Source organism: Rhinopithecus bieti, unplaced genomic scaffold (genome assembly GCF_001698545.2).
Source record: "Rhinopithecus bieti isolate Rb0 unplaced genomic scaffold, ASM169854v2 scaffold_70516, whole genome shotgun sequence".
NCBI classification, from domain to species: domain Eukaryota; kingdom Metazoa; phylum Chordata; class Mammalia; order Primates; family Cercopithecidae; genus Rhinopithecus; species Rhinopithecus bieti.
In genome coordinates this window covers 473,368-488,462 of record NW_016826783.1, presented here as the reverse complement: position 1 = coordinate 488,462, position 15,095 = coordinate 473,368, and the positions used below count along the sequence as shown (strand labels likewise).

At 48.9% G+C, this 15,095-nt stretch overlaps 2 protein-coding genes across 2 annotated transcripts in view; one reads left to right on the top strand and one right to left on the bottom strand.

Annotated features, from left to right (window-relative positions):
- ITGAE (integrin subunit alpha E) overlaps positions 1-14,764 on the top strand; it is a 78,869-nt gene extending 64,105 nt beyond the window's left edge. The window contains exons 26-32 of the mRNA XM_017863581.1: positions 161-224; positions 303-410; positions 4,590-4,646; positions 4,951-5,046; positions 8,311-8,406; positions 11,946-12,056; positions 14,454-14,764. Coding sequence (XP_017719070.1) covers positions 161-224; positions 303-410; positions 4,590-4,646; positions 4,951-5,046; positions 8,311-8,406; positions 11,946-12,056; positions 14,454-14,549 — 628 coding nt within the window. The 3' untranslated portion in view covers positions 14,550-14,764. The remainder of the gene's footprint in view (positions 1-160; positions 225-302; positions 411-4,589; positions 4,647-4,950; positions 5,047-8,310; positions 8,407-11,945; positions 12,057-14,453) is intronic.
- HASPIN (histone H3 associated protein kinase) lies at positions 1,658-4,486 on the bottom strand. The gene has a single exon (XM_017863621.1). The coding sequence runs from the start codon at positions 4,395-4,397 to the stop codon at positions 2,004-2,006; it is 2,394 nt and encodes a 797-aa protein (XP_017719110.1). The 5' UTR covers positions 4,398-4,486; the 3' UTR covers positions 1,658-2,003.
- Positions 14,765-15,095: the final 331 nt, after the last annotated feature.

Genomic DNA, 15,095 nt, shown 5'->3' with positions numbered 1-15,095 from the left:
ACTTTGGCAGGCTGAGGTGGAGGATCACTTGAGCCCGGGAGGTTGAGGCTACACTGAGCCATGACTGTTCCACTGCGCTCTAGCCTGGGCAACAGAGTGAGACTCTGTCTCCAAGGGAGAAAGAGTCCTCAAGGGCTGATGCATGTCCTCTCAATTGCAGACCATCCATAATGTACGTGAACACAGGCCAGGGGCTTTCTCACCACAAGGAATTCCTCTTCCATGTAAGTACTTACTGTTGTAAAGCTATAGGTGCCAAAGCAACACCCGCTTTGATTTCCTGCTCTGGTTTTAACTTGCAGATACATGGGGAAAACCTCTTTGGAGCAGAATACCAGTTGCAAATTTGTGTCCCAACCAAATTACAAGGTCTCCAGATTGTAACAGTGAAGAACCTGACGAGGACTCAGGTATTTAAAGGCAGTTCTTTATCACAATCGCATCTCTTTCCAGAATGACTATAGAGTCTCAAGTATAAAAAACCAGAGTTCTGGCTGGGCGCGGTGGCTCAAGCCTGTAATCCCAGCACTTTGGGAGGCCGAGGTGGGCAGATCACAAGGTCAGGAGATCGAGACCATCCTGGCTAACACGGTGAAACCCCGTCTCTACTAAAAGTACAAAAAAACTAGCCGGGCGAGGTGGCGGGCGCCTGTAGTCCCAGCTACTTGGGAGGCTGAGGCAGGAGAATGGCCTGAACCAGGGAGGCGGAGCTTGCAGTGAGCTGAGATCCGGCCACTGCACTGTAGCTTGGACGACAGAGCGAGACTCCGTCTCAAAACAAAACAAAACAAAACAAAACAAAAAAGCCAGAGTTCTAGAAACGGAGGAAAGACAAGTTAACCATGGGAAAAGATTAGGAGTAAATTCCCGAAGTCCTGTTCAGAAGGAACCTCAGTCACTCAGATCTTAAAGCAACCTGTCAGTTTTCCTCCCGTTGAGGAAAAGAAGCAAAATTAAAACCTTGTCAGTAGACAGAGACATCTCCTTTTTGAAAATTGATAAATTCTGCTTCTCTGTTTGACTGATATAACGTGACATTTCTGACACTGCCCCCTGTAAGTTGCTTACTAGCTTCCCTTCTTCTCCCCTGAGACTCTTTTTTTGGTCTCTGCTTTGCCTCAGCCTCCTTACTTTCAGTTGTCTCATCTGTAGTCTGGTTCCCAAAGCTAGCCTTGATACCGGAAGCAGCAAGCTCTGCTCAGTATGACGGCTGAAGCCTGGGCTTTTTTGTTTTTTTTTTCTCAGACTACATCAGTGTCAAGGCTCAACAAAATGGAAAGGAATTTACAGAAATGACTCTGCTGACAATTAGAAAGAGGGCTTACAGGTCAGGGACCATGGTTCACGCCTGTAATCCCAGCACTCGGGATGCCGAGGTGGGTGGATCACAAGGTCAGGAGTTCGAGACCAGCCTGGCCAACGTGGTGAAATCCCGTCCCTACTAAAAAAAATACAGAAAATTAGCCAGGCATGGTGGCGTATGCCTGTAGTCCCAGCTACTCGGGAGGCTGAGGTGGGAGAATTGCTTGAACCTGGGAGGCGGAGGTTGCAGTGAGCTGAGATGTGCCACTGCACTCCAGCCTGGGTGACAGAGCAAGACTGTCTCAATAAAATAAAATAAAGAGGGCTTACAAATATAAACATTTGCATTCATATGTTTATTTTTAAAAATAGAGGCAGGGATCTTGCTATGTTGACCAGGCTAGATTTGAAGTCCTGGGCTCAAGTGATCCTCCTGCCTCAGCTTCCCGAGTAGCTGGGACTACAGGCGCACGCCACTGCACCCAGCTAGTTTACTTTTTAAAGAACGTTTGTTATCAGCACATTTAAACATTTCAACAAATATTTCAGTTTCCATTTGGAAACAAAATTCTTGTTTGAAAAGCTGACTGGAAGCCTGTGAGAATGGGAGTTCCACCCTGCTCTGAGGATGGAGGTTGAAACAGCACCAGAGGCTTTAAGACCAGCCTCCTCTCACCTGGGGGCAGTAAGACACAGTGAGCTTACTTAAATAGACTGTGCTGGCAGAGCAAGTCAGTGGCAGAGCTGAAGTTCAGCATTGTCCTGTGGAACTCCCGGATCTGCTTCCTGATTTGCTTCATGGCGGGAGTGTTACATTTACTCTTGAAGGTCATTTGTTTCAGAATCTTGTCTGTCAGGTAATGTAGCCACAGCACATTACTATAAGGGTGATATTCTCCCCAGCAGTTGTTATTCTCCTTCTTCATGAGCCTGTAGATGTCAAACTGGTAGTCACCGTCACCGGTAAACAGGTCCTCATCCATGGAAACGTCACAGAAAACCACAATCCCGTCCCGTTCCAAGCGTGACAGGGTGTAGTCAATGATGCTGACTTGCAGCCCACGGGTGGGGATGGTGCTGCTCTGCCCATTGAGGGTGTAGTGGAGTTCTTTGAGGCTGGTTTTCTTTAAGAGCACATTCCCCCAGTGTAAGTCTCGGTGCTCAAAGCGCAGTGATGCCTCCGCCACTGCGAGGGAGGCTGTGAGCTGGTGTAGAATGCTCTTTGCAGTAGCCAAGGAAGACAACTTGGTTTTCATTTGCTCTAGGTCAGTCCCTCCAAACTCAAATTCCAGCACAATGAAGAGCTGGTCGTCTTTAAAAATATCAGGCCGGTCATTTGCAGAGCCTTTGGTTGAATGATAGTGATCCCAGGCTTTGAGGAGCAAGGGAGGGTAAGATCCCTGGACACAGTGCACTGAGTTCAGCCCGATAAAGCCTTCTGTGCGGTTGCACACTTCACCGGATAAGAGGCTCAACTCTTTGGAGATGATGATCTCTGGCAGGATTTCCTCAAAGGTTTTCTGATGGGATCCATTGACTAAGTCGGGTCCTTCAATAGCAATGATTTTTATGGCTACAGGTGCGTGATCAGCAATTGTTCGAAACACTTCGCCAAACACCCCTTCCCCAATCTTCTCACAGCATTGCAGTTTTTCTGTGGGAAGGCAATGGCTGAAGGGGACAGGACCCTTCTGATTGCATTCCCCATAAACCTTTTCAGCATCAGATGCCTTTTTGTTTGAAATACTTAGAGTGTTTAAGGGGCTTAGCAAATACATTGAGGAGGAGTGCCAAGAGGACAGAGCACCACTTGTTTTGTTCATGACAGGCCGGTTTGAACATTCTGATAGGAGGGATCCAGAGAGAGAAGTGCCAGTGGTATAGACGCTGCAGACCTCTGACACATCAGTCACAATTTTCTTCTTGTGGAAACTGAAGGAAGCCCTGGTTTTGGTCCAAAAGCTGGCATTCTGTAAAGGAGTCAGGTCCTGGGTGGGGAACGAATCTTTCCTCATCTTTTGGCCCTTTTTAAAGTGGTGGGAATGGAGGAGAGAGGTTTCCCTTGCCTCCTGATGTTTGCTCTTCCGGCTTGGTCTAGTTCTCTCCAGCCTGTCGATTCCCCCCGGCACAATGCGGCCCTTGGAAACGCTGGCTTCCTGATGCTTTCTCCGGACGGCCTCTTGAAGCCCTCTCTCTTGACAAGAGTCTTGGCCTGTGGCCCTCCTCTTGCCTGTGTTTGACAGACCTGGACACTCCGGTCCACTTCCCACCAGTTTCCTTTTACTGCAGGATTCCCTCATATTCTTCCCATCTGCTCCAAACTCAGAATCCTCAGGGGTTCCTGAGTTCATAAGGCCAAAGATTGCTGACCTGAGGCTGGCACGGGTTTGGCGGACCATCCTGGTGAGCCTGGCTCCTCCTGTCGCTTCCTCCTGGGAGCAGGGGAGAGACGCTTGGTCCAGGGAGACTTCCGGGAGGTAGAGGCCGCTCGGGACGGCTGAGGCTGCAACCAGAGAAGCGGAGGGACCGATCGACATGACCCTGTCCCTTGGCGTTGGGGACCCGGGGCCGGGCGAGGCCAGAGAGCTGAACAGGGAAGCACTGGTGCCCACCTCGTCGCCGTCCCTGGGCTGGCCGCACACGCTCAGGTCCGGGCTGAGGCGGCCGGGGTCGCGGCTGGGGAAGGGCGGGAGTCGGAGCGGGCCGCAGGGGGTGCTGCACTTTTGCGGGGGCCGAGTTCGCAGTCCCAGGCGTCTTGGGGTCACGGTGAGGCTCGGGCGAGCTCGCAGCTTCCGGCGCTTTGGGGTCACGGTCAGGCTGGGCCGGTCCTTGGGGACTCGGCCGCCGGAACGCCTCCGCCGCCGCCTCACCGGGCTGCCGTGGAAGTCGGGGTCGTCGGGATCGTCTGGATCGTCGGACTGCGAGGGGTCGCCGATGCTGGCGTCGCTGCTGCCGCTGCTGTTGAAGAAACGCCTCCGGTCCTGCGGCGGGAACCACTGCGCGGCTTCTCGGCCCGGCCGCCGCTGTCTCCTGCCGTCGGCAGCCCCATAAGTGCGGAAAAGCCGGCTCCCAAATCCCGGGGGCGAAGCCGCCATGGCCAGCACCCGCCAAGATGTTCAAACGCAAACATCGCGAGACTTCCGCGTGACGCAGACGCGCCGGCCTGCCGCGGGGTCCGAGCTCCCGGCTCTGCGCATGCGCACCTCGCTGGGGCACGGGCCGGGGCCGGGGCCGAAAACTGGCGTCTCGGTTTGTTCAGCGCGTCGCGGTCATGGGTCTCGTTTCAGGCCTTCACGGTGTGCACCTGGAGTCAGGAGCGCGCTTGTGGGTTCATTCCGGATCAGGTAAGTGCGGCCGTCCCGACAGGCCAGGGGAGGGCGGAGAGCCTGAAGCGGGTGACACGAGAGGCCGGGAGACTGTTTTTCCAGGGTTACCCCTGCATGCCAGTGCCGGGGGCTCCCAGGCCCTCCCTAGCTTCGTCCCTGGGTCTCATTTGCTCCCGCTGGAGCTTTGCTTGGGCCGAGGTGAGCGCTGAAATTGCGCACACCCTCTCTTCTGGGATCTTACGATGCTCTGTGTCCAAAGTGTTAAACGTGTCAGTCTTTCCGCACGGAAAGGAGTTATGTGAACTAGACCTTGCTTTTCCAGCATGTGGAAGAATGGCATTCAGTGAGCTGTGTCATCGCTTCCGATAAAGAAAATATAACCGTGGCTGCAGAGATCTCCGTGGATCACTCTGAGGAGGTATTTGAGACTGAAATGCTCCAGATTTAACCCCTAGAAGAGATAATAGCATCTTTGTGTAACATGTCCAAAACAGGTCTTTTGGTGCGAAAAACCAACCCGCTGTTCCAACCCGTTCCTTAGCTGCCCTCAGGAGGGTGATTTACTCCAGTTACAGTACAAGGAACTCTAGGGATTACCTGTGACTCCCCTTTCCTACATCCCCACGTCTATTCCAGCAGGAAGCCCTGCCATTTCAGTGCCAAAATATATCCTAAATCCATTCACTTCTCTCCATTTCCACTGCCGTTGTAATTCAAACTACCCTTTCCTGCCAGGGCTGTTGCAATAACCTTCAGCCTGCTTTTCTTGCCTCTGCTTTCCCCACATTCTCTACAGATAATCCCCACGTAACAGCTATCCATCTTCTAAGAGCAGACATTAGATTGTGCCACTCCCCTGCTTATTTAAAAAACAAAACAAAACAAAAGAAAACTGGTGCTTGGGGCCGGGCGCGGTGGCTCAAGCCTGTAATCCCAGCACTTTGGGAGGCCGAGACGGGCGGATCACGAGGTCAGGAGATCGAGACCATCCTGGCTAACACGGTGAAACCCCGTCTCTACTAAAAAATAGAAAAAACTAGCCGGGCGAGGTGGCGGGCGCCTGTAGTCCCAGCTACTTGGGAGGCTGAGGCAGGAGAATAGCGTAAACCCGGGAGGCGGAGCTTGCAGTGAGCTGAGATCCGGTCACTGCACTCCAGCCCAGGCGACAAAGCGAGACTCCGTCCCATACTTTTTTCATGGCCAGAACAAGGCAATTAGTCATCTGCTTAATTCTTGCAAACTCATCTCCTTAGTACTTCACCTTTCTCTCCCACTGCGCCTTTATTGTTATTTTTAATTAATATATATATATATATATATATATATTTTTTTTTTTTTGAGATGAATCTTGCTTGTTCTGTCACCCAGGCTGCAGTGCAGTGGCACGATCTCGACTCAGTGCAAGCTCTGCCTCCCGGGTTCACGCCATTCTCCTGCCACAGCCTCCTGAGTAGCTGGGACTACAGGCGCCCACCACTACGCCTGGCTAATTTTTTGTATTTTTTTTTTTTTAGTAGAGACGGGGTTTCACCGTGTTAGCCAGGATCTCCTGAGCTCAGGCGATCCGCCCACCTCGGCCTCCCGAAGTGCTGGGATTACAGGCGTGAGCCACTGTGCCCGGCCCACTGCCCCTTTTATAATCGGGTTATTCTGTCCTGTTCTTCTAGCTTGCCAGTACAGTATTATTCTGGCCATAAGACTTTGTACTTGCTGTTCCTTTGCTTAACACTGCTCCTCCCCTAGGTCCTCATGGAGGTGGTTTTTTTCTTAAATTTAGCTCAGGTGTTCTTTTCTTTTTTCTTTGCCCTGCCCTGCCCTGCCCTCTTTTCTTTCTTTCTTTCTTTTTTTGAGACGGAGTTTCGCTCTTATTGTGCGATGGCGCCGTCTCGGCTCACTGCAACCTCCGCCTCCCAGGATCAAGTGATTCTCCTGCCTCAGTCTCCCGAGTAGCTGGGATTACAGGCGTGCACCACCACGCCCGGCTAATTTTGTATTTTTAGTAGAGATGGGGTTTCATCATGTTGGTCAGGCTGGTCTTGAACTCCCGACCTCAGGTGATCCGCCCACCTCGGCCTCCCAAAGTGCTGGGATTACAGGCGTGAGCCACCATGCCCAGCCTCAGGTGTTATTTTCTTAGAGAGACCTTCCCTGATCACTTATCCTAAAGTGGGAATTAGTGATCAAGTGATCAAGTGTAATGTCTTGCAGTGATCCAGGTGACATTCGTGAGGTCTCAACTGAAGAAGTAGCAACGGGGGTGGGAAAGAAAGGGACAGGTACAAGATAAAATTAAAAAAAGAATTGTGAGTGTGGTGGCTCACATCTGTAATCCCAACACTTTGGCAGGCTGAGGCGGGAGGATTGCTTGAGGCCAGGAGTTCAAGATCAATCTGGGCAGCAAAGTGAAACCCCATCTCTTAAAAAAAAATAAATAAATAATTAGCCAGGCATGGTGGCTCATGCCTGTAGTCCCAGCTACTTGAGAGGCTGAGGCAGGAGGATCGTTTGAGCTCCGGAATTTGAAGCCTCAGTGGGCTATGATTGAGCCACTGCATTCCAGTCCAGATAACAGAGTGAGACCTTGTCTCAAAAAAAAAAAAAAAAAGGAAGAAACGCTTACATTAAATAAAATGAGTAAGCTGAGTGTGGTGACTCATGCCTGTAATCTTAGCACTGTGGGAGGCTAATGTGGGTGGATTGCGTGAGCCCAGGTGTTTGAGACCAGCCTGGGCAACATGGTAGAGACAGGTGAAACCCTGTCTCTACTAAAAATACAAAAATTAGCTGGGCATGATGGTGGGTGCTTGTAATTCCACCTACTTGGGAGGTTGAGGCACAAGAATCGCCTGAACCTGGGAGGTAGAGGTTGCGGTGAGCTGAGATCGTGCCTCTGCACTCCAGTCTCAATGATAGCGCGAGACTCAGTCTCAAATAAATAAATAAATAAATAAATAAACATTTAACATCTCTACAAAAAATACAAAAATTACCCCAGTGTGGTGGGGTGTGCCTGTGGTCCTAGCTGCTTGGGAGACTGAGGTGGGAGGATCACTTGAGCCTGGAAGGTTGAGCCTATGGTGACCCTCGATCATACCTTTGCACTCCAGCCTGGGTGATAGAGCGAGATCCTGTCTCAAAAACAAGTCAGTCAGTCAAGAGCTGACTTTGGATGGCACAAGGGAAAAGAAGAAAAGGCCGGGCGTGGTGGCTCACGCCTGTAATCCCAGCACTTTGGGAGGCCGAGGTGGGTAGATCATCTGAGGTCAGGAGTTCGAGACCAGCCTGGCCAACATGGCAAAACCCCATCTCTGCTAAAAATACAAAAACTAGCCGGGCGTGGTGACTCACGCCTATCATCCCAGCTACTCGGAGGCTAAGGCAGGAGAATTCCTTGAACCTGGGGGGTCGGAGCTTGCAGTGAGCCGAGACCGCGGCACTTCACTGCACTCCAGCCTGGGCAAAAGAGCAAGACTCCGTCTCAAAAAAAAAAAAAAAAAAAAAGGAAGTTGGAGAATAACTGCAGATGTCTTGTTTGGGTAACTTTGTGTAGTGTTGTGTACGTTGGGGCCGTTAACTAAGCCCAGGAATGCCTTTAAAGGGAAAGGTGGTGCGGGCCATTCAAACACAGTGAGTTCATGTCTAAATACGTTTTCTCTCTCTCTTTTCTTTCCCCATCTTCTAGTTACTAAAAGATGTGACTGAACTGCAGATCCTTGGTGAAATATCTTTCAACACATCTCTATATGAGGGACTGAATGCCGAGAACCACAGAACTAAGGTAATTCCTGGCTGACTTCTGAGTAGTGCCCAAGGAAAATCGTGCCTAACCTTTAAGTGCCTCCACAGACGTTCTGTTGCCCTCTTCCTGTTTTCAGCCTTAACACACTTCTGATCTTGCTCTGCCATCACTGCCTTTGTGACCTTGAGTGAGTCAGCTTCTGCCAGTTTTTTGCCTATGAAATAAGGCAATTAAGAGGCGTAAGCTGAGAAGTTTTGAATTGAAATAACTAGGCTGGAATCTGCATTATATCCTTTGATTTGAAAACGTATTGATTTAAAAGAAAAATTTCCAGCCAGGCATCGGTGGCTCACACTGTAATCCCAGCACTTTGGGAGGCCGAGGCGGGTGGATCACTTGAGATCAGGCCAAGACCGGCCTGGCCAACATGGTGAAACATGGTGAGACCCTGTCTGTACTAAAAATACAAAAATTAGCCGGGCATGATGGTGGGTGCCTGTAATCCCACCTTCTTGGGAGGTTGAGGCACGAGAATCGCCTGAACCTGGGAGGTAGAGGTTGCAGTGAGCCGAGATTGTGCCACTGCACTCCAGTCTCAATGATAGAGCGAGACTCAGTCTCAAATAAATAAATAAATAAATAAATAAATAAAATAAAATAAAATTTCCTAAGTAAGAAATTGTTTTTCGTATACATTAACTGTCTTAGTGTGCTGTATCAGTGTTTGGTTATAGTATTAAACAGTACTCAGGAATGCATAAATCTTTTATAAGGTTTAGACTAGATACTGGAACTCTTGGAATTCTTTTTGCAAACATATGACTAGAATTCAGACTGATGCCTGTGATTTATGGACTGAATGCTTTGTGTGTTACCCTATGTGTTCATTCTTGTTGACACTTGCCTGGACGTGGCTGCAGAGGTGATCTATCTGTGAGCTCTGAGCTCTTTAGTTAGGCATGATTGTCTACTAGAGGGAATGTCAGAAGAGTGATGCTGGATTGCTAAATATAAGGTCCTCTGTTTTCCTCCCTGGAGGAGGAGAAAGGAGCAATTGTCTAGACATGCCAATATAACATTTCCTTTTATTTTTAAGTAGTGTATTTCTTTTTCTTTTTTTTTTTCTTTTCTTTCTTTCTTTTCTTTTTTTTTTTGAGGCAGAATCTTGCTCTGTCGCCCAGGCTGGAGTCCAGTGGTGCCATCTCGGCTCACTGCAACCTTCGCCTTCCCGGTTCAAGCGATTCTCCTTCCTCAGCCTCCCGAGTAGCTGGGATTACAGGCGCCCACCACCATGCCTGGCTAATTTATTTATTTTTTTAAATAGAGACAGGGTTTCACCATGTAGGCCAGGCTGGTCTCCAACTCCTGACCTCAGGTGATCTGCCCGCCTTGACCTCCCAAAGTGCTGGGATTACAGGCGTGAGCCGCCATGCCCAACTAAGTAGTGTATTTCTAATACAGAAAACAATGTGGAAGAAATAGAAGTGCCCCATTATCGCACTGCCCAGATTTTAACAAATAAAAGTAATAGCAAGAAAATCCAAGCCATACAGAGAATGGTACCAAATGAAAAATAATGGTTCCTTCACTTCTCCCTTCCCATGCCCCTAGCAGAGAGGAGTTACTATTAAGTTTCTTATGTGCACGTTTTAAATTTATATATTTCCCCCTCTTACTTAACTGATACTTTTATTTCTATAGCATGGATTCCACAAAATTCCTTTCTTTAAATCCAATATCCTAAGCAAAGTATTAAGTAGTTCCTGACAATAAGCACCTGACTGACAGTGACTCTGTGAATATAAACAAACTACCCAAATGCATTTCAGCCACAAGAAAGGGGAAATCCAGCTCACGCAGCGTAAGGCCATATGCTGTTTATCCAGCGAGAGAGACCGACCTGGGGCGATGGGCTGGCTGCTTTTGTCCTTGCAGTCTGCCGTGTTGGCGCTGCGTTCCCTCACGGCCAGCACAAAGTTGTCACGTCTCCAAATGCTGTATTTTCACATGGCAGGATACAGAACAGGAAGCAAGAAGTCAGTAGCAAAAGGATTTTGGATTTTTCTTCAAGCGCCTTCCCTTTTCAGGGATGAAACATTTTCCCAAAGCTCCCAGGAGACATCCTCTTACATCTTATTAGTGAGATCTGAATCTCACGTAGTCACTGGCAAAGGAGAATAGCTGTGTGTCATGATCACCTTAGACCAACCATGATTCCTGAATAAAATCCAAAAGGAGAGAGTGGCCACTGGGCAGGCCAGCATCAGTGTTTGCTGCAAGCAGTAGTACCTGGTGCCCTGCTTCTCCCTTAACCTCTACCTGGGCGTCTTCAGGGCACTTTTGGGAATCTGTGGGTTTAGAAGAGGATAAAGGGAGGGGGCTTTGAGAAATGGGGATATGTCTTCTACTCAAATCTGGCCTGTTTCCTGAGTCACCCTGGGACTTCCTTTCACTCCCCAAACCCAGGTTCTCGAGTCCCCCTCCTTCTCCTATAGAAGAATATTCCAGCCCTGTTTCTGTTCTTCCTCCGTCTTTGTTGCTGTGGTATCTCCTTATTCTCAAGGCCTAGGACTTCACTCCTATTAAGTTCGCTACCTATGATCTAAGTAGGACCTGCAAGGTCAACTTTAGGTCGACCAGCATTTAGAACTTAATTGGAAGAGGCCTTAAAGGTAAGTTTGCCCAGCTCTTCACCCCGTACAGAAACCTCTCCAAAGCATCCCTGACCTTGGCGCTTAAACATACACGTGAAGGGAACTCAGTGCTCTGAGCAGGCAGGGAAGTCTTGTTGGCTCTCTGCCCCACCTAAGTCCTGGGAACTTGCTCTGGCCACAGCTTGGAAGGGCCATCCCTGGGTCTCAGGAAGCACACCCCCTGAACTTTCTAGCTGAGCCCTGCCAGAAGAGAGATTAGACTCCCGACCCTGGGAGAGCCTTTGGAAAACAAAACCTGAGGATGACTTCTAATAGCTGAGCTCTGCAAATAGTACACATGGATATAATTTTGCATTTATTATGTCCCTTAGGTAATACACACTTTTTAGTCTGGTGAGGAGAAGACCAGTACTTTTGTCGTATTTTGTGTGGGGAAAATGTATTACCAAAGCCTTTAGGGATCTGTGCAAGATCAAAAAGAGCCGTCAGAACGGAGTCGGAAAGGACTTGGAGATCATTGAAAGGAAGTCATCATTTTAAAGAGAACAGGCATGGGGTTCAGGGACATAGAGCAGTGTAGCGGTGTGACAGCCTCGCAGTCCCGTGTTGAGACTGCATTCCGCGGGACCCTCTTTCAAGCTGTCAGAGCATCTTTAACAGAAGGTCACAATCTCCTGACAGACCTAACCCTTCTAGATAAGGGGCCAGAATAGTTTCTTACAAAGTCTTTGGATGATTGGATAATTTTAGATGATCGAAAATGCTGTATCAGGGAATATTAGCTTTTCGCTTTCGTGTCATCAGTTTTAATCAATACACAGGATGTTGCCAAGTCCTCGTATTTTGCTCCTTAAAATAACGTGTAGGATTTTTTTCCTCATTTCCTTCACCTGATGTACTGGGCCATCTCTTTGTCTTGTCTAGATCACTGTCGTCTTCCTGAAAGATGAGAAGTACCATTCTTTGCCTGTCATCATTAAAGGCAGCATTGGTGGACTTCTGGTGTTGATTGTGATTCTGGTCATCCTGTTCAAGGTCAGTTCTACTCATGGCATAACGGTGAGGGAAGACTGGGCTCTGGTTTTGGGCACAGAACTCCTTAGGACAGGACAGCCAACCTCTGACTTAGAGCAACTGCCCTGGCCGCGTGGCCACTTTTTTCTCCTCCTTCAACTACACACCCCCATTTAGACAAATGAGTAAATTAGTATCCGTCTGAAAAGAGAAAACTCTAATTGAATAATAAAGAGTGATTTTATATATATTTCTTTGCCCCCCCCCTATTCTCTTTTTTTTTTTTTTTTTTTTGAGATGGAGTCTTGCTCTGCCGCCCAGGCTGGAGTGCAGTGGCCGGCTCTCAGCTCACTGCAAGCTCCGCCTCCCGGGTTCACGCCATTCTCCTGTCTCAGCCTCCCGAGTAGCTGGGACTACAGGCGCCCGCCTCATCGCCCGGCTAGTTTTTTTTTTTTTGTATTTTTTAGTAGAGACGGGGTTTCACCGTATTAGCCAGGATGGTCTCGATCTCCTGACCTGGTGATCCGCCCGTCTCGGCCTCCCAAAGTGCTGGGATTACAGGCTTGAGCCACCGCGCCCGGCCGCCACCTCCCTATTCTCAAGGCCCAGAACTTATTCCTGTTACGTTCGGCTACCTGTGAGTTAAATGGGGCCTGGAAGGTCAACCCTAGGCCAGCATTTGTAACTTGATTGGAAGAGGCCTTCACGGTAAAAAAGGCCTTAAAACAGATGTGATTGCTGTTCCCCTAGTGAAATCTTTTCCTTGCCTTCCCTTGTCTTAATGTGCAAACTCTTCTACTGCTATTTAAGATCCTCTCCTCTCTGTCCTCTACCTCTCTCTGCCCTTAAGTATTCCTTTTCTTCTTCTTTTTTTTTTTGAGATGGAGTTTCGCTCTTTTCGCCCAGGCTGGAGTGCAGTGGCGTGATCTCAGCTCACTGCAACCTCCGCCCACCCCCCCGATCCCCACTCCGGGTTCAAGTGATTCTCCTGCCTCAACCTCCCGAGTAGCTGGGATTACAGGTGCGCGCCACCACGCCTAGCTAATTTTTGTATTTTTAGTAGAGATGGGGTTTCACCGTGTTGACCAGGCTGGTCTCGAACACCTGACCTCAGGTGATCCACCCGCATCGGCCTCCCAAAGTGTTAGGATTACAGGCGTGAGCCACCGCGCCCAGCCTTTCTTTTTTTATTATTATTTTTTTGAGACGGAGTCTTGTTTCTTCACCCAGGCTGGAGTGCAGTGGCGCGATCTTGGCTTACTGCATCCTCTGCCTGCCAGGTTCAAGCAGTTCTCCTGCCTGAGTCTCCCCAGTAGCTGGGATTACAGGCACATGCCACCATGCCCAGCTAATTTTTGTATTTTTAGTACAGACAGGGTTTCACCGTGTTGGCCAGGCTGGTCTCGAACACCTGACCTCAAGTGATCCACTCACTTCAGCCTCCCAAAGTGCTGGGATTACAGGCATGACCACCGTGCCCAGCCTGCCTTTTTTTTTAAATAAAAGACAGGGTCTTGCTTTGTCCCCCAAGCTGGAGCTCAGTGGCACAACAATGGCTCACCGCAGCCTCACACTCCTAGGCTCAGGCCATCCTCCCGCCTTAGTCTCCTGAGTAGTTGAGACTGTTACTTAGGCGCATGCCACCACACCCAACTAATTTTTTAATTTTAATATTGTGGAGATGAGGTCTCCCTATATTGCCCAGGCTGGTCTCAAACTCCAGGGCTCAAGCGATCTTCTCATCTTAGCCTCCTGAAGTGCTGGGGTTACAGACATGAGCACCTGACCCTGCTGTTTTCTCCCAACAAGTCAAACTGTTCCCTAAATAGGTTCATGCCTCTGCGTACGCATAGGTTGCTGCTGTTGTCAGGAATGACCTCCGTGACTTTTTACTTCGCTCACTCTCTTCCCTGAAAGCGGTCTAGAGACTCCTGAGTCCTCGGTGCTGGCTTCTGTGCATTTGCTGTGAGCTCCCTTCTGGAAACCCTTCCAAATGGCAGTCATCACACTGTATTGTAATGATCTGTTTCTACTAGATGATGAGCTTGACGTAGGAAGCTGTACTTGATCTCCTTCTGTCTTCAGCATCATAGGCTCTACTGAGTATATTTGCATAAATGAGATTAGATCCAGTACAGCCGAAATTATCACGCTTTGCAAAATAAGTTAAAAAGGTTCAGCTGCTCGGGAGGGCAGGGTTCAGAGAAGGTGGAGTCAGTTCTGATTGAGGGATGAGCACCAGAAGTCCTGAAGGATTGGACTGTCTGGGAGAGAGTCAGAGGAAGGTAGGAGAAAGGAATAGTGATTATGAGAAACAGAGGAATATAGGGACTATTTAGGCAACAGCCAGAATGTTGGTTTTCTGAAACAGATGGGAATCTTCGGCCTGTCACTGGACTTTTCCTTCCGTTGTTTCAGTGTGGCTTTTTTAAAAGAAAATATCAACAACTGAACTTGGAGAACATCAGGAAGGCCCAGCTGAAATCAGAGACTCTGCTAGAAGAAGAGAATTAGGACCTGCTATCCACTGGGAGAGGCTGTCAGCCAGTGCTGGGACTTGGAGACCCGGCATCCTTCGGAATACTTTTTCCTTCAGGATGATGGACAGCAGCATCAAGCTGTTTGTAGAATATTAGTTTTTAACCACGCATTGTCCCCAAAGTGTCTGTGCATTGTGCAAAAAGTAAACTTGGGAAACATTTGGTATTAAATAAAGTTACACTTTTCTTCACAGTAGTGCCTTTAATCTGGAAACACAGTATTACTTAACGATTTGCAGTACATTTTGCCTGATAGGGCAAGTTTTCATTCTTATTTTTAAAAAATGATAGATTGTGGCTGGGCACGATGGCTCACACCTGTAATCTCAGCATTTTGGGAGGCCGAGGCGGGCGGATCACGAGGTCAAGAGATTGAGACCATCCTGGCCAACGTGGTGAAACCCCGTCTCTACTAAAAATACAAAAATTAGCTGGGTGTGGTGGTGGGCGCCTGTAGTCCTAGCTACTAGGGAGACTGAGGCAGGAGAATCATTTGAACCCAGGAGGCAGAGGTTGCAGT